This window comes from Dysidea avara, chromosome 8, assembly GCF_963678975.1.
Source record: "Dysidea avara chromosome 8, odDysAvar1.4, whole genome shotgun sequence".
In the NCBI taxonomy this organism is placed as follows: Eukaryota; Metazoa; Porifera; class Demospongiae; order Dictyoceratida; family Dysideidae; genus Dysidea; species Dysidea avara.
In genome coordinates this window covers 12,976,739-12,996,206 of record NC_089279.1, presented here as the reverse complement: position 1 = coordinate 12,996,206, position 19,468 = coordinate 12,976,739, and the positions used below count along the sequence as shown (strand labels likewise).

The window sequence follows — 19,468 nt, the reverse complement described above, 5'->3', positions numbered from 1 at the left end:
GACCCTTACTCTATGCGAAGGGGGGGCGCCGCCAGACTAGGGGGTTGCCACACCCCACTGTACTGCAAGCTGGAGGCAACAGACAGAGTTGGGGGTAACGCGTTACGTAATAATATTACTTTTACAGTAACGAGTAATATAACGCGTTACATGACAAAGTAGCGAGTAATATGTAGCTGATATTATATCCAGAAATTGTACCCAATGTAACGCGTTAGAGTTTCTCAGGAGGGGCTCGAGTTTCTCATTAAAGTCGAGCCGATTAAAGTACGCCTCACCATCTAGTTACATTCTTAAACCATTCAATTTAAAACCACGTATCACGAGTGTCCGCTTAAGGTAATTAGGGACTTTCCACGAAATTTCCCCTAAATAGATCACGTGTTAGTTGTCAATCCGGTGGATTCTGGTGGTATACATGGTTCAACAATGCGGTAAGTGTACTTTAATATAGTATATAAGCTGTCAAAAATTGTTTGTGCACTGCTAAACTAAGTTATTTTTGTGTGATAAGCATGCTTGAGGAAGGGTCTGGGGGACGACACTAATGTTTTGACAGCAGTTGATGATGGTCAGGCAAAGAACTGCGAGAAGAACTACTGTGATAGTGTGATTATTATTATTATTATTATTATTGTTTACTGAGCAGTCAGCCCTGCTGGTGTGCTCAGGAATCACATAAACAAATACATTAGGTACAATAATATGATTGGAGTCTAGCTGTAAATAGATCAGTATCTGCAATTTCAATTGTGTCAGTTGGTAGTATGTTCCACTCGTTTATTGTTCTTGAGAAATAGCTGTTTTGGTATGCCGTGGTGGATGAGGTAGGTAAAATATAGTGAAGATGGTGGTATTGTCTTGTTGGTCGTGTTTTTGGTAAGTAATAATGAGGAATTTGGAGTGATAACTGTTGGTAGTGTATCTTATGCAATATTTGTAACCTAGATAATTTCCGACGAATTTGTAATGTAGGCCATTTCAGCTGATCCAACATTAGAGAAACTGAACTGAATCTGCCATAGTGATAGTAGGGAAAAATTCCCACCCCTATAGCTCTGCCTAGGGGCATTACACTGTTAAAATGAAGAGTAACCATGCACAACTCTCAAGGAGTTCCCAGTGTAGGGAGGATTTAACACCCCTGGAGAGTAACCATTACTCCAAAGGAGTAACTGGGGAGTAACACATGCTCTGAAGGTGGTGTCACTTACTCTTCAGAGTAATGGTTATTCTCTTCAGAGTGTTGGTTACTCTCCATGGGGTGTTAAATCCTCCCTACACTGGGAACTCTCAGAGTGGTGGTTACCCTTTATTTTTAACAGTGTAACCAGCATTATCTACAGCTACTGTATTATGTTGCCGATATGTACATCCGGGCCAAGAATAAAGGTGAAAGTGGTAGTAAGGCTCAATCCTATTGTTCTGCTGAACAGGCAAGGGAGTCTGGGACTCTGGGGGCATGCTCCCTTAGGAAAGTATAAGTACTACAACTTTTTTGTTTTAATTGCTTCATCAAGTATAAAAATTTCAGTCAAAAGGTGATGATCGAGGCTCTGGTCTTATGCACTGGTTGGAGTGGTTGTATTGATACTGCACTGTGACATCCTTGAGGGGTTAGTGCTGGCATTATCCTTGGCAATACTATTCCATCTCCCCGAGTCTTGATGATTGAGTCCTCCATTCCTTTCTCTGCTGCTCCAATCCTGAAGTTGTGACCACAGTCAAAAGGTGACGATCGAGGCTCTGGTCTTACATCTATACTGTACTGCAACACCCTTGAGGGGTTAGTACCAGCATTGTCCATCGCAATACTGTTCCATCTCCCATATACAAGTCTTGATGGTTGAGTCCTCTATTCCTTTCTCTGCTGCTCTAATCCTGAAGTTGTGACCAACATATTAAAAAATGGTTATAACATGATAAATGATTATGGTGATAACAATTACAAATGTATTTATAGCTGTGTAGCAACTGTGAACTAATTAGTCACTTGCAAGTGTAATTAGGTGTCTGAAGCATTTAACATGCACAGATATGAGATATATTTGTCACATGCAGGCAGTAAAGTTAGATTTACTCTAATAGAACAGTCATACTACACCGTAAATTCATACTTCCGAATTTACGGTGTTATGAAACAATCATTATTATGTATGGATTTTACTGACTCTCCAAGATAATATTCTGCATTAATGTTAATTGCTCATTTCCAAAAAAATTACCTTTTAAACCAAATGTAGAGTCTATCACTGACAAAAATGAGTGATATCCACCCCAAAAACACCTTCGCTGTAAAAAAGGCGCGTCCAAGAAACTACAGTAGTACCTGGAACCCAATGTAAAAAAACAAAAAGAAAAAACAGCTCAGCTGAAGTGAAAAGTAACTGGTAACTTAAAGAGCTGATATCTGAAGCAGCCAAGAATACAATTACTAAAGTTTAATCCATGCAAGAACACCTTGGCTATAAAACAGGTGTGTACATGAAAGTAACTGGCAACTGAAATGGCTGATATCTGAAGCGGCCAAGAATGAATGGTCATATACAACTAATTCAAAAATTTAACACTGAACCTTTATAATTCAGCTGTGTTCTATATTCACTCTTGCTGCATCGTAAAGTAATTTCTTTTAACTCTAATTGGCTGGTAATTTGGCCGCCTTTTTTAATAGTTAGTATAATAGAGCAAAAAAAGGCGGCCAAATTACCAGCCAATTAGAGTTAAAAGAAATTACTTTACGATGCAGCAAGAGTGAATATAGAACACAGCTGAATTATAAAGGTTCAGTGTTAAATTTTTGAATTAGTTGTATATGACCATTCATTCTTGGCCGCTTCAGATATCAGCCATTTCAGTTGCCAGTTACTTTCATGTACACACCTGTTTTATAGCCAAGGTATTCTTGCATGGATTAAACTTTAGTAATTGTATTCTTGGCCGCTTCAGATATCAGCTATTTATGTTACCAGTTACTTTTCACTTCAGCTGAGCTGTTTTTTTCTTTTTGTTTTTTTAGATTGGGTTCCAGGTACTTGTAGTTTCTTGGGCACGCCTTTTTTACAGCGAAGGAGTTTTTGGGGTGGTTACGTATACCGACCACGGTGTTCTCCAATAATATCTGTATTAACTACTGTAAAACATGGCAGGATGTCACACTACTGCTGTTGCAGCTCCAGGAAATAGATCCAGATTGCAGGATCTCTAGAGGTTACAGTATGGAAGTTTACAGTAGTACATGCACACTCTAATAGAACATCCATGCATAAAATGGTTACTAACAGATTAGAATTTTGTGATTGTGATAAAGGACTAACTTTATTTTTATTAAGAAATATTTCTACATGTCGTAGCAAGGGTGATGCAAAACTGAGTATGACCTTCTATTGCTATAATAGTCAATAGTTTTTAAGTCATGATCATGCAGCATGGATTCCATGGGAATGAATTTATGTCATGCACTTGGGTGTACAACCCACTACACTTAATTGTAGCAAAATTGAAGTCTACCTGATGTCTGTATCTCCACGCACAGTTTAATGGATATGGTACATGCCATGTATTACGTTATTTTGTACATCTATTCATGCTACTGTATTATGTCACCCGTGTGAGCTGATAGTAGAGCACCTGTCAAAATACAAAAAGAATATCGTAATAATTATATATAAAGCTATATAGTACAATACATTCAATAATAAGGAAACAATACACTTGTGTTTGCTAACTCTGATAATATTAGCTGACTAGTTGTGACAAAAATGCCAGGGGCTCCAACTGCTAGAACAACAGCAACATGCACACATGTAACTGTCAGCATTAGTTTTTGTGCATGCAGTGATATACCATAATTAGCATTTTTTTTCGTTGTAAAATAATTATTGTATGCAAAATTTGTACGATGATTTCTTGCATGAGAATTTTTATACAAGATTGAACTACTCTAATAGAGCAGTCATTTACATAAATCATACGAAATAATTTTTACACGAAAGTTTTTTTTGCACAAAATTACAGTATATGCCTGCTGAAGATAGAATGGTCAAATTCTAGATGCACTGTAATCAACCAACCATCTTACCCCACAAATTATATATATATATTGACACATTTCATATCTACTATTTCATGCAAAAAGATTTCCGTCATGGTCCTCTGGTTAAGCAATGCTGAGTGATACAGTCAGTTTACAGTGCTATGAATGAGAATCACATGTATTGTTTAAACTTTCTCATTTTTAAGAAGTATTTAAGACTTTTTCATAATAATAATTGTTTTCATTAAAATTGGATGTTAAATGAAATCTGTTATATACCAGATTTGCAAAAAGTACCTTTTACATACATTTTACATACCAGCAAACATAATGGTGTAATGCTTGACTCTTTATGCTGATTAACTTGCTCTTAGTATCACAATGCAGCCAGATATTGTTACAGTAGGTATAGCTAAATATGCTCACGGAAATTTCAAGCAATTGCAATAAAAAGTTATGAAGCTTGAAGTTCAAAAATATGCCTAAATTAATATTGTGTGTAAAAAAGGTTCCTTTTTGCGAATCTGGTCACACTGAAAGATTGCATTTATTGTGAAATTTTGAATTGCACAATTCACAAAATGTCAATTCTGAAATTATGGCAAAAGGAATCAACATTCAACACAATGCTTTCTTTATAGAGAAACCTGCTTATGTATATGTAAAGCATTGCCACGAGTGCTTATATGAAAAATAAAGTACGAGATGCGTGGCCGAGATGTTAATAAAACTTGGGGCAAAGCAGAGTGCTTTATTAGTACTGAGGCCAAGCGCCGAGTGCTTTATTTTTCATGTAGCATGACTGCATGAATAAGGCAATGCTTTAAATGATTTATGGAACTTTCTAGTCATGTAGCCTCACCATACACTAGGAACTATAAAGTACATAATATAAAACTAGGTAATTCTATGGTACTATTAACAGGAATGAATTTAAGAATTGGCAAATGGAGGGGTGTACCCAGTCAAAGAAGCAGGTGGTCAGGGAGAAAATTATCCAGCTAAGGTCTTAATGCATATAATTAGGCTCAATATTACTGGGATATTCAAATGTAGTTATTGGTCTGTAGATGATTATCAATATTAATTTTAAAGATCTAGTTCGGTAGTAACTGACTCAAGTTCAATTGTAATAACTACACTATTAGGATCTATGTGTCTCCACTTTTTTCCTGGTAGGGTGGTAGGGAGGATGTTCTGTTACCTCTTTATAATTATATTTTTGTATAATAATAATAAATTATACTATATCCTCTATTGATCAAGAATGTGCTAGTCATTGTGCTATAATACACATATTCACACATCACTCTCAGTGCATACGTTTTCAAGGGGCAAACTGGTGTACAGCCTGTTACCCAATGGCATTGGAAAAAGGCAAGTACTGATACACTTAATACGCTTGGCAATACATGTACAGGTAGGTATACTATGGAGTATGGACATGTATATGTACGTTGTATGAATAATTTGTGTGGTACAGATGGTAAGTTGAATGGAGTAATTCAGATAATTACTGATGAAGCTCTGGACCTCGACGCTGAATAATAATCATGTTAGTTATTTCAGCTTATTCTCACACATGTCGTGCATATAGTTATTTCAGATAATTATAATTGAGTACACTGCAGTCGTACATACTGATCCTAGCTGAAGATCCATACAATTATGTTATTTGGAGAGCAGTTGCTATTGTAGTAACTATATCATTTGGAACAAGGATGCATGAACAGAGCATTGATTGAGTTAATATACAGTTCAGTATAACAGAACAAGTGTATGTTGTTATGTATATTTATAAGTACAATACCTATATATATACGGTGTAGTATTAAACATGTTTCTTCGTGCTAGGCCTCTAACTGTCTATGCATTATAGCATGTGAAATTATCAATCAAAACGTAAAACTCATAATCAAAACAGGACTAGTATTATCAAAAGCTTTAGGCATGTACGTTTGGTGAAATTTTGCATACGATTTCTGCATGCATAATATAGTTATTCAAGACGTCAATCTGTTAGCAATGACTAAAAGTAATTTGTGAGAAAGCGCAAACCTCCGTGATTCTTAATCTTAATATGCAGTATACTACCACCATACTGTATGATATGGATCCTCTCAAAGATCAAAGTGTACTACATTATATACATGCCATAATTTTATATATTCACTATTCCTCACAATGTAGTTAAATATTAAAAATTATTACGGTAAATACTAATGTCTAGTGTACAGGTCGCTGTTGCCATACTGGTAATTATATAAAATACTGTGAAATTTTCAATGTATGGACCTTCAGACTCAGGATAGACACATTTTGTTGGAACTGAGTACGAAATGATGCACCCTCAAGCTCCTTGCCAAACCCTGGATCCACCCCTTTACCATGTGACTGAATTCTACATTGAGAGATACATGAACTTGAAGATTAAAATAAAGTTGCATTGTTTGTCATGGGAAAAATTTATAGTGCTGGTTTTTCAATACAAATGAATGCAGTCAAATTCTGAATTATATATCTATCACTTTAGTCAGCTTTCATCAACACTGTCAACACATGATCATGGGTGGAGTAAGTAATGGTGGGATTTCTTAGGAGATTAGAGAGGGTGGAGGGTGATGTCTAAGTTTACAGTAGGAACTGGAACCCAAACATGCATGCATTGTTAAAAGTCTGGCAGAATCAAGTACTAAGTAACAACATGCTGTACAGCACAACAATTCATAGTAACGATTATCTCTCAGGGAAGGCTCTATGAGAGAGGACCTCTCAAAATTATAGTTTGTAGATTGAGAATTGAGATACTCTCATAAGTAGCTGCAGCCAAGCACTCTAAAAAGTCATAACATTCCAAATAAGATTTTTCCACATCTGCATTAATTTTTAGTGCTGCTGTTGGAAACTCCCTTTGAAAAATATGCCCCTGTTTCACACATAAAACAATTTTTTGTGCTGATTTTCTTGGACCATTTCATTAGATATCATATACCCCAACACTTCTGTTATTAGTATAAACACACGGAAAAATAAATAACACAAAAGTATTTATAAAGTCTAACAATCTAAGCCATACCAAACCACTAAATAAGTCAGAATTTCATGAATACAAATCAAGGTACAAGCAGCACCTGTGAAATTAAATTTATGACAAGCAAATGCCAATCCGAACCTTTTACAGTAGAGAAATTTCCGCATCTACTATATCAAGTAAATACATATATACAATATAATAATTCCAAGAAATGCATAAAAATTATAGCACGCATGAACAACACACACGAGTGCTTACATAGCAACACATGGATGTATGTATACACCAAGCACACACATACACGCACACATTATATATATATACAAACTAAAGGGCCTTTCAGTTTGTATATAGTAGTGTTTCATTAGTTGGGCATTTCAAAGGTGCTGAAAAGTTGAATGTAGAATCTTTCCCACTTGATGGAGTAAACATATTATTCCACAACACTTTGGTCATTAGCTCATGCATCAAAAGTGATGGATGAAAACAATCAACCTTTAGATACAGTATTACCAAAAGTCAATAAATTTAATATCCTTACTGTAGATATTACTTCAGGTGTTAAAGTGGCCGCTGTACCATCTGCTACACAAGGTTGAATTACAACTGCAAAATCATCATACTTTCCAGCAAATTTCTTAGCAACCTAAAAGTGTAACATGTTTAGGCATGAGGCTGTTATGCTCCAAAACTTGAGTATTATGCTTTTGAGCAGTGCTAAAAAAATTATCTATTATGCTTTTGAGAATTGCCCATTATTCCTAAAATTATGCCACCATAATTGGCTAATAATGCAGGTTTATTGATGTATCAGACCATTTTCATTGATGTTTAAGCTTCAAATAGTCTTGAATTCTTTAGCTGGTTGCTGTATTAGAGTATTTCTTTCAATGTGACTGCTTTATTAGAGTAAATAATATTCAGTGACTGTTCTATTAGAGTTTCTGACTGCTCTATTAGAGTATCTCAATTGGTATATGGTGCAAACTGCAGATTTTCCTACTGTTAAAGCTTTATAATCACCTCAAAATGCTACCATAATTCCTGATTCCCACACATACCTATTATTCCTGAAATTATGCTAGCATAATCACCGCATCCCTAAACATGTTAAAGTTCACATATGGAGTCACATTTTTCCTTACACACACACACATTATAGTAGTATCACTTTGACTGTTATCTCTGATGTTAGTTCCTATACTCTTTGTTTACGGTATAAGTGATTGTTAGGTACATCTTCTAGTGTAGCCATCAAGTCATGCTTGCAGAGATGTCAGAGTAAAAGTGAAAGTGGTAAGGTGGCTCAGTGCTAATGTTACCATTGCCAAAGGCAGCTAGTGTAGGGGAATCTGGAGGCATGCTCCCCAAGGAAAATGTTAGAAAATTTTAAGAAGAGTCATAGTTAGGCTATAATACTGTGTGCAAAGTGCTAACTAGCTATCTGACAAGTGTTCATTGTTAGTGATAAACTGACCACTAACCAAAAACCACCTCCATAATAATTGTTTAACTCTTAAACCTGACCATTTGAGTTTATTAGATAAACTGTAAGAAATGTTTCCAAACTAACTAGCCACAAAGAGAAATAGCTAAAACGAATTATGATGGTAATTATTTTTATAGGTACTCAATGCAGACAGAATGGACATGAGCTGGATTAGGTGAAAGACAGGTTATATTAAGTGTTTGTTTCTCTAAATTGTACCCATGCTAAATATTGTATGTTCACTACTCTAAAGTTCTGGCTTAATCGAGTTTGAAAGTTTGTTTTTTTTCTGTTTCAGATAAAAGTGGTGAGGCTCTAGCCTCAATGGTCACACCCTATATACATATACTCTGATGCTCTGGCACCAGTTGAAAAATAAATTTAGCAAATTTATTTTCACTTTGTAGTAAGTAAATTTTATCAAAAGCATTTTGGTTACTATAGCATGTTTGGGCTTGATTTTAGTCAACCAATGCTGCCAAATTGTTGTGAAGGAAAGATGAGACTGTTCTTTGGCTTTCATAGAAAAATGTAAACCCTATTGCAATAGCAACATAATATACATACAATTTGTGGATTTGTAGTTGCTTGGGTGTCCAGGAATTGTTTGTCTTCAAATGCTTGTAGCTACTTCTCAGGTGTTATAAAACAGAACAGGTTGTGTAATGTATAAAACTGTTCAAATCCATTCATGAGCAAACTATATCCCTCAAAATATGTACATACTGTACATAACATAACATCCTGTTTGTAAAGGAATGAAACTGTAAGTCACAGCTGTAAGCTGAACAACTGCATCCATAGAACTTACATCCATGAATAATGAAGTATATCTCATATATTCACATAATTATAATATAGTTTCTATTCTTACCTCTACTGCTCTGTCATTGAATTGTCTTGTAAGTTCACCAACTTCCACCCTTAAAAGCAGTGCATCAGTATTATTTACTTATTCAGTAATAACAAAAATACCTTGTTTTTTCACCTCCTTCAAACACACAGACACACTCAATTCCCAACACTCTATGAACGTCTTTGCAGTAATCTGATTTCATGCTAATGTCATAAACCTGTTTAAGTCAAAAATATAATATATAGATACTAAAATTAATGGTTAAAAAGTTAACACAAAATTTGTAGACATCAGCTCTTCAAAAACTATAGACTTTTAGTTTTTCCAGAATGCCAACTTAAACAACTATTACATATTTTCTTTTCTGTCCTATCTGTTGAAATTATATTTAGTCAGATTGAACATGCATCATTTCCCATATGTCTGTAAAAGTGTCAAGGTGATAAGTTATACAGTGAAGTCAAAAGCTATTAGTTTTACAGGCTGAACTGGTCACAATTTACTTTCTAAGTTTACTAGTTTGGGAAAACCAGTATTACTGCCTGGCCAGAGCTCCGTTAGGGCCCAAGGACTGCTCATATGGATTGCCACTGCACTTGGGAAAATGAGAACACTCAAGTCAGCTGATTTTGATTGTGTAATTTAATAGTTGCTTTGTATTTGTAGTGAAAAATCAAAAATACTGTCATGGACGATAAGACCAGTTTTCCCAGACCCAACATTTCTCCCTACAAAATGAGTACATATGCATTACTGAAAACATAGAAGTACTCAAATGTAACCACTATTATATATATACATATTTTAGAAAAATTAGTCTGATTAGATCATAGAAATAAAAAGCAGTGAAAGCAGCAAGGTCATCTGCACCTGAAGATATACTAGTGAATGTTTAATCCATTCTAATTCAGTCTATACTCACAACTGAATTAGGGATTAAATATCCACCAGTAAATATTCATGTGTGGGTGACCTCCATTGTTTCCCTAATTTTTATTTCTATAATCCCTAATCGAACTTTAAATTCCTTGTACTTGTTTGTTTACTTTTTTATACCATACTGGTGAACCTGCGCATACTGAATCAAAAGAAAGAATGGTGCCAGACTTATTGTTTTCATCTAAATGCATGCCCCAACTACCAATTACCATAGAGTGAAGTGGCCATTACGCTTTGTTTCCTAACTCGCTAATGCTACAGGTTTGAGTCACTGCAGCCTGACAGGTGCCTTTTAACATGTATACTGCACACATCATGGTACATTTGTACTATTTTGTGTCCCATTTCTCACCACTAACAGCTCAAGGTGTCAATTCATAGTAGTACGTGATGGCTTCCTTATGTTTGTAATAGGAACCATATTTGATAGTGACTGGATTGATTGCAGAGGTTTTCATTTGTAATGCTGTGTAACAAGCTGAAGGCATCAGTCAGTCAATCAATCAGTCAGGCAGGCAGTAGACAATTTCCTTTAAAAAAATTTTTTGCGGCAACCTACAGGAAGCCATTTTGCTTCATAGCGAAGGCATGTTTGGGTTTGGTTATGCCTAACCAATACTGCCAAGGTGTCATGAATGTATAGTATTGTGACACTAGCTGGTTTCTGGTCAATTTTTTTTTGACTATATGATCCCTAATGTACAGTACTACCATACTGCATGATATGCCAAAATGAACCATCATGCAAAAATTGACAAGAAAGTGTTTTATTAGCAGTTCTACTACCATACAATACAAAATTTTGGTGGGAGACAATTTGGCCAGAAAACATAATAGCAAGAGTTAATAATAGTGGAGACTCTATTATTAACTCTTGATAATAGCTATTTGGGTGAATATGCTTGTGTCATACTGCATCCTCGCTGTTCAGTTCTCTAAAAAGTTTGACAAGAAATTTTTGACAGATTGAATCCAGTTCATCAAAATTTTCTTCCACCAAAATCTTATGGTATTCTGCATTCTTGCAGTTAATGCTAACGAAAATTAATAGTAAAGATTAGAGTGTTACCTGTACTGTGGCTGATTTGTGCTGCTCACCAGTACCAAGGAAACGTGACAAACCATAAAAAAACATTACTGTATATTACAAAAATCCGTAACATAAAATATACACAAAAATGACACTGTCTATTAAACACAGCACCATAACTTCCGCATACTTTAATTTACGGAGATCTGGTATGGCTCATCATAACCCTTGATCAATGGCAAATCAAGTGATATATAGGAGTTTGTGAAGTGACCAAGAGAAAAGGCAGGATAGAGCCTTGTATCGCCAAATTATACATTCAGATACGTAATACTGAAAACAGCAGGAAAACTCTGTTTTTCATATGTTTTACAATGTAACTCAGTATCATAATTCATTAGGCATTTACTTTGGGCAGATTCTTAATCAGCAAGTGTTGGCACATAATATTATAATGATACCAAATTTAGTGAATTTGGTTGAGGGTAACAGCTCGCTTTTTGGGGGTTTTCCCACCTGAGTAATTCTCCAATATAAATTGCATGGGGGCACATATTATGTTGTAATCAATAGTTTATAAATATTAGTACGGTAAGGCTAGAGCATTACTTCAGGCAGAATTGTGTAGTCCTGTAGAGATTATGGGTGCTAATGCTCGCTTTTTTGCATTTTTGTATTTAGTACAAAATACATGTATTTTTTACATAGGGCAAGAAATGATGGCTGTCAACAAGGTTTTTCAACCAACTGGTTTGACTAAGCTAGGACTACCAAAATGACATGGAGTTGATTTTTAGCTGTTTTTAGCTGTTATAATAAATAATTCATGTTATGTAAAATTTTATTTTGACCACTTCAGTTTACAATTCCCAATAGCAATTTTTGATGTTTCCTTAGCGTTGTGGGTACTACGTGTGTATACTTTATAACTTACACAAACTTTAATTAAATTAAACATCAACATACTTGTATTTTTTATTGTGCTGTGGTACAAACATCTATTTATTACACACATACATACCTGAGACACGTTGAATAGCAACATATAGTTGACAAACACTTTTGGAATATTATTATGTATCTCTTCCATCAATTCTGTCATGTACTTCTCATAGTCATCAGCAGTTAGGTATGGTACATCACCTGAACATCTGTATGTATGTATGTATATTCACAATCTGGTGGCATAAGACTGTGTTACTTATTGTCTTACCCCAAACAAACATCGTTAGCTCCTACAAGTATTGTTAGCAGTTTCCAATCATTTTCCATGTCAATCTTGGTGTTCTATTAAATGCAATAATGTCAATGTACAGTACAATACCTACACTACTACAAACACTAATACCCTTTTCAGTTGTTCCAATAAATATTTCAATTCGTGTTTCACCAAGTTGGGTATCATTGCTCCACTCTGGGCAGCATTTAGTACATCTTTATCAGGATGATATTGATCAGGGGAACAGATTTCTCCATAGCATAGCTGTACACAGAAGAAATAGACAAGAGAGTATATCATAATACATGGTGTATCTGTGGATCTATGTAATAGGGAGAATCAGAGAATAAGCGAAAGAGGTAAGGCTTGAGAGATTCAAATACACCAAATGTTTCCAATGGCGGCATCTAAGTCTAGAAAATCTGAGGAGGGTATTTCTCAAGTAATTTTTTTCATTTTGCAATGTTATCTGGAGGGAAATTTTGAAAAATTATTAGTAAGGCATTAGTAGTGTTCAGTGGTTGAGATATGTAACACATGAAAGCAAACCAGCATTAAATCTTATCATTTGAGTTCATTATAAATGAAACACAGCATGAAGAATGCTTACAATATATGTAATAAAAAAAATTACACAAGTAGAACGAAACATTAAAAATTTTAAGTTGGAATAGGGATCAATTGTGAAACAAGGGAATAGTTAAAATGTGGTGAAACAAGGAAGGTTGCTTATACCTGTAGATATACTAGTGGACATTAAATCCCTAAAGTTTAGTATATAATTAACTATGGCTGAATTAGGGATGTCTACTAGTACATCTGCAGGTATAGGCGACCTTCCTTGTTTCACCACCCTTTTTAGCTATTCCCTTGACCTTTTTTCTTTGATCCTTAAAATTTTTAATTTCCCTTCTACTCGTTTGTTTACTTTTTAATAATTATAACAAATGAACCAGCACATGCCGGATTAAAAGAAAGAATGGCACCATGCCATGAAAGTTATTTTGTGTCAGAACACATGTCCCAGCAATCAATTACGTAATGGAAAGGAGTTGGCCATTATGCTTTGTTTTCAGCTATGCTCCCCCATTACACGACGTTACAACCGAAGAACAGTACGAGAAGCATCTCTGCAATCAATCAAGTCACTGCGGAAAATACAGGCGATAAGCATAATAGCCAACACAGCCACAGGGAAGCTGCATCATTTATCACAAATGTTGTCAGCGAAAAGAACTGGAACACAAAAGAGGACAAAGGAAAGTCCATGATGCGTGTATTGTACATACTCCAGTTGGTGAAAAGGCACATCTCAGAACAAAGCGATGTCATCACATCGAACAGTGAAGAAATCGCACTCAGCCCGTAGCCTTATCATAGCTGAGCTATGCTTGGCTGGAGGCATCAGTTAATTAGTTAGTTAGTTAGTTAGGCAGTCAGCATAAAATTCTGTTAAATAGATATTTTTAAATTCAATAGAAGGGTTTGGGGTTGGTCTGAACACACTTTTGGGCTTGGCTGTGCCTAACCAATGTTGCCAAGCTGGAAATTGAGGCTGATTTTAGAGTGATATTTTTAGCTAGAAAAGCCCAGTTCTTCATGATCCCTAATAGCTATACAGTACTACTGTACTGTATGATTTAATTTAGAATTTAATTTAACTTCTGCCAAATAGTAGTGAGGTTCTTTCTCACTTGTCACACCTACGCTGACATCCTTGTTGTATAGTATTCCATTATAAGCACCAACCTCAGCAACGTGAGAGCCAACACTCATCCCGACCAAATCCTTGTTATAATTCCTCAACCAACTGGCAATAGTGTTAGCGCCAGCATCACCACCAATGGAAAATGACTTGCCCTAACAACACAGTAAAATCACAAACATCAGAGACAATAGAGATCATAACTTGGTGGGTAAAATTCATTTAATAATTGTATATATATATGACAAAAAATGGGATAGGCCTCCAGCAAGAACTCAGTAACTGCTATGAACCTTTTCACTGAAAATTAAGGTAAAACAAATTTCACTTGATAAAATACAACCAAATAAGTTCATTGCTAATTTACTCTTCCCAATTACAACAAATTTTATCAAATTTACATTTTGTGCACTAGACTGTGGATAGCTGATAAAACTGATACAGTATATTCATATACAATGCAATCATTATATCGATTAATCCATTTTTTTACTCACCCTGTACTCAAATAGATCAAGGATTGGATCATCATGTACTCCCATAATGCCAAATCCTACAAATTATGAGATATAATTATTAATCATTGCATATACCAATTTAGGGTTGAAACTGTGCAGGTCAGCATCATTGACCTTAGTCCAGGTATAAAGGGATTACTGTGTCATAACATTGTAAGAGCAAATGGTAGAATTCAAGCTATATATTAACCAAACAGTAACACAGCAGTGAAAAACCAGGGGTGGCTTCAAGCCTTCAACTAGATGGCTTGTAGCATATTTCATGCTGTATTATTATTCTTTTTCCTAATGAGTGATCATTAAAAGTAGTAAGAGTTAGAATGATATAATGTAGATGGTTAACTTTCAATATAAGTATATAACATACACAGTCAAAGCAGTCACATATATTACTTGATTGGAAACTGTAGAGCGTAGCCAGGGGGGGTTCAGATGGTTCGGATGAACCCCCCCTTTCAGAGGCAGAATTTTTTTAAATTAAAAATCACATCAAATGTTACAGCTCTGGAGCTGTCTGGTAGCTACTTGCACACTGGCGCTCTTCTGTACTACTCTTGAGGGTTGCATTGCATTAATGCTGTATTGCGAATCATTGAGATCCATTGCGTCACATGATCAGTTGCGCACATGATGCAACATTGGAAATGACGAAGACTGTTAGTTGGTTGAGACATATTATAAGGCAGCAGCTGCGAAAAAACTTAAGTGGTCGTGTTATGCATGTTACAGATGAGCACAAAATGTGAATCATTGATGTATATTTACCTGATGAATGGTTTGTTTATTTGTCACATGTTGCGGGCACATGATGTCTCAAATACATTGGAGTACGAGCCAAGTCTGAAGTTACTGACCATCAACTGGAGGACCGGCCGAGAAGAAGGTATTGCCAACTAAGTGGCTCCAGTGTGGAGGAGGGTTTCCCTGTGCTGGAGAAATTGAAGTTGGCTGTCGGCAGTATGTTGTCTGGAAGTGAAGATTGTTAGTATTAGCTACAATAGGTTTATAAGCTGCATAAACAGCAGTGTGTAGGTTTTAGCAAACAGCACCTTAAATTTTAATGTTACTGCCTAAGGGCACATTTTGTGATGCACCATTTATGTTCAAACGTGGTCTAGGGGGAGCACCCAGGCCTCCCCCTAAAGACCTGCCACTTCAAATCCAAACCCCCTTCAAGAAAATCCTGGCTACGCCTCTGCTATGCTCTACTTCCTTTCATTTTCTTCAAATATACTTGGCAGCAATGATCCATTTCTAAACATCTTTAGGATTTATGCTTTCATCAATCATCATGACAATGATATCTGAATTGTATACGATAAAATGTGACCAGTTGACCTGACCCAGTTTCAACCCTGTTACAATCCATACCAGAATGGCTGTTTACTATTGGGATTAGATTGCAGAATTTTTGTACTAAGTGATTCATGTAAATTGAGCTAAGGGAAACAAAATTTGGCTCCAAATTCCATATCACTATTTGATAAACACTATAGTGATAGTATTACCTTAACATCATAAAGTGCCTTATTAGTTATACCAATAAGCCTATAGATATGTAGTATGTACGCACTGAACTGAACCCTCAAATACATTTAATAACTCAAGGATGGAATAACATGACTTCTAGAAATTTGGCTCATTTGTAGTACTGCTTGACCCTTCAAAATTGTTTTATTCAAATGTCTGACACAATATTTATGGCTAATCCAAAGATTTGCCCATACATTTTCTAGGGGAAGCCACAAAAGTATACACCCTGTAACATTTTAGCAAAAACATGATTAATGGTGACAATAAAAGTGTCAAGAACAGACATGTGCGATTTGGTCTATTTACAAGTTAGGAAAATTCATAATTAATTTTCTTGAGATTTTATTTTTAGCTATTCTCTCAGGGTTTACACATACTACAGTGATTGCACAAACATTCTGCAAGCATCATGCAATTACGTTTTCTCTTTACAGTCACAAATGATGTTTGGATAGCTAAACTGCTACAATACAGTAATTGGCATTCATAAGATAGGTGAAGATAATTTAAAGAGTGATCATATTATAGTGGTTACTCCGACTTCTGGCATTACAATAAACTACCTCAAAGGTTTCTGGCAGGTTATTTTTTTTTGTGTTGGGATGGTTTACCTCTACTAGACTTCAAGTCAATGCATGTACAAAAATCAGCTTTTGTTATGCAATCAGAAAGTAGATTACATATAATGCTCTCATGTTTCTATTACGTATGTTGGATCAACAAAATTAATTGGTTTGGATACTACTGGACTGGTTCACTCCTTGCAGAAACTAAACCTAATCTGGGCAACCAAGATACATAATATTATGCAGTATGCATGTATACAGTTACCAAATTAGCTATCAGTATCTTAATATGTTAGGACATCTAAGGCTCACCACATGGGATAGTAAAACAGTCTATAGTACCACATGAGGACAATATAACACGATAGTGTCAATGTTATATACAGTCAAGTGAAGTATACAGCTACTACCTTGCTGTGCATGTATGCATGTTGCACATGATAATAACAAGACTAATGATAATCTGGTTGGACAGAATGCTCAGGCCAGGACCACTTTTGAATGACCAAATGTGGTCTGGGTGGACTGATTATGGTTGCCAAAAAAGTCTGATTGTAGCATTTTTCTTGTCTGGCAGTGCCCACCCTTTTGCATAATGAGAAAGGGTCTGGTCACTCTAACATTCAAAATTTGTTGTTACAGAAAACAGGTAATACCAACCAGATTGTGCTATTGGTAATAACAAAATTTTTGTGACATTTGTTTTGGAGTTACCATAGATGCTGTAGAAATACATAATGTGTGGAAGATTTTGTCACGAAGTCTCTTGAAAATGCATTAAGATTAAAGGCTGTTTCTAGTCGACAATAGGGTGCATGCTCTAAAGATGGAGGTAGCAAAGAGTGTTGTAATTGGAACTGATGTATAGTACTCATGATACTACCTAAAGAATATGGAAAGTACTTTTGGTTGTGTTAGCAGCCGGTTTTTTTTTTACTAACCAGATTCAAGAACTGCTTACTTTGTATGGGTGCTATAGCTAGTCGTGCCATTCTTGCCACCATTATTGCAATGAGATTAATTAATTACATTCCTTTGTTACAACTCCGTAATGCCAGACCCTAGCTTCCTCTTTTATGCAAAGGGGCAGGTGCCACCAGACTATGGAGCAATTATCTGTGGCAGGTACCGTACCATACTATGGGTGGCTAATGAAAAATGAAGCACATACTTTACCCTGTACAAAAGCCTTAGTTAATTTTTTTAATGTCACACTGCAATATCACATCTAACTAGCTACTCTAGATATAGGACGAAAATGCAATGCCATCATGCCATTTGAACACAAATGTTAGCTATTGGTTCGGACACTGGAGTGTAGTTACCTAACACACAAAATATAGAAAACGACAACTAGGTGCTGACTATCAGCAGAAACTGTCTATGCAACAGCATGTGACAAAACTGACCTAATCCGCCCTTTATTCCATAAAAGTGTAATCACGTGTTTGCTCAGTTTAATCGCAACTCAAAAGTCAAAGGTTAACTACCAATTTAGCTAACACAAATTTTTAAAAGAAATCTTTACCTGCAGTAATACTGTCTCCTAAAGCCATTGCTACTTTAATATCTTGCGGTCGTAGTTCGTAGACGTTTCTTGCTGGCCGTTCCAGTGGAGGTAGCGGAGGACAGGTGAAGGAAATCGGAGGATATCCTCGATGAGAGCCACTCTTGTGCTCATTGTTGCCAAGCACAGCTACAAATGTACCAAACAACACTAAAACATTACTGTTCATTGTACCAGCCTGCTAAGGTACCAGCCCACAATTACTTCGCAAAATGTATAAACGCGCCTACAAAGCTAAGTTAATAAAATTAGCGGCGCTATATTTACCACACCATTAACAGTACGTAAGCTTACATAATCAACAATCCCACTAGATTATACTTCACCTGGAAGCATTAAAGGGTGAATACAGAATATTATATTCCAGTGAAACTATACTTTGTGGTAGTATTGTCTACCATGCATATTTTCCAGTAGCTGAGGGGTTAACACACCAAACTTGTAGTGTTGACAATCAAAATGCAATTTAAAGCCATATACATCAAGGTTCTTACAGTCGTTTATTTGCCAGTTATATCACAGCAGTCACAGTCGTTCTTGGCTGTATATCAGCGAGGCCATGCGCATCAAAGTACCGACAGTCTTTCAGCTAGCACTTGAATATAAGGCAGTTGGATCACAGCAGTCGTAGAATTATTATGTTAGTTATTAGCTAGCTAACACTCGTCCTCAGCTTTGCCTAGACTTGTGCCAATAACTAGCTACTTCTGCTGTGATGCAGCTAGCCAGAGGAGGGTGGACACGATTCAAGCGCTGCTAAAATAAATTATACAATGGTTCATTTATAGCATGCTGAAGAACACTAAGCTTATGACAGAGTTGCCATGCAATGTTTATTGCTGCTTCGTATGGCATGCGAAGGGCTGAGGTAGTTGCACATGATATACATGACACGCCATAAACCAAAGAGTTTTTTAAAAATCAAACGTACCATCTTAAAACTTACACTAAACCCGATCCATTTATCCAGTGAACC

General features: G+C 35.9%; 1 protein-coding gene and 1 long non-coding RNA gene across 3 annotated transcripts; one reads left to right on the top strand and one right to left on the bottom strand.

The window, feature by feature from the left end:
- The first annotated feature begins 353 nt into the window (after positions 1-353).
- Positions 354-5,776, top strand: LOC136264582 (uncharacterized). 2 transcript variants are annotated; one of them, XR_010705221.1, is made up of 4 exons: positions 354-434; positions 5,369-5,456; positions 5,520-5,591; positions 5,643-5,776. It is a non-coding gene; the product is annotated as an uncharacterized lncRNA (long non-coding RNA). The 2 variants fall into 2 exon arrangements; XR_010705220.1 differs by lacking the exon at positions 354-434 and having other exon boundaries at positions 4,570-5,456.
- Positions 5,777-7,235: 1,459 nt separating this feature from the next.
- Positions 7,236-18,711, bottom strand: LOC136264342 (phospholipase B1, membrane-associated-like). Its single transcript, XM_066059056.1, has 10 exons — positions 18,454-18,711; positions 14,806-14,861; positions 14,353-14,463; positions 12,733-12,867; positions 12,598-12,671; positions 12,406-12,535; positions 9,535-9,632; positions 9,434-9,482; positions 7,612-7,716; positions 7,236-7,565 (listed from the first exon to the last, which is right to left on the bottom strand). Exons 1-10 carry the CDS (start codon positions 18,659-18,661, stop codon positions 7,410-7,412), a joined length of 1,122 nt encoding a protein of 373 aa, XP_065915128.1. The 5' UTR covers positions 18,662-18,711; the 3' UTR covers positions 7,236-7,409.
- Positions 18,712-19,468: the final 757 nt, after the last annotated feature.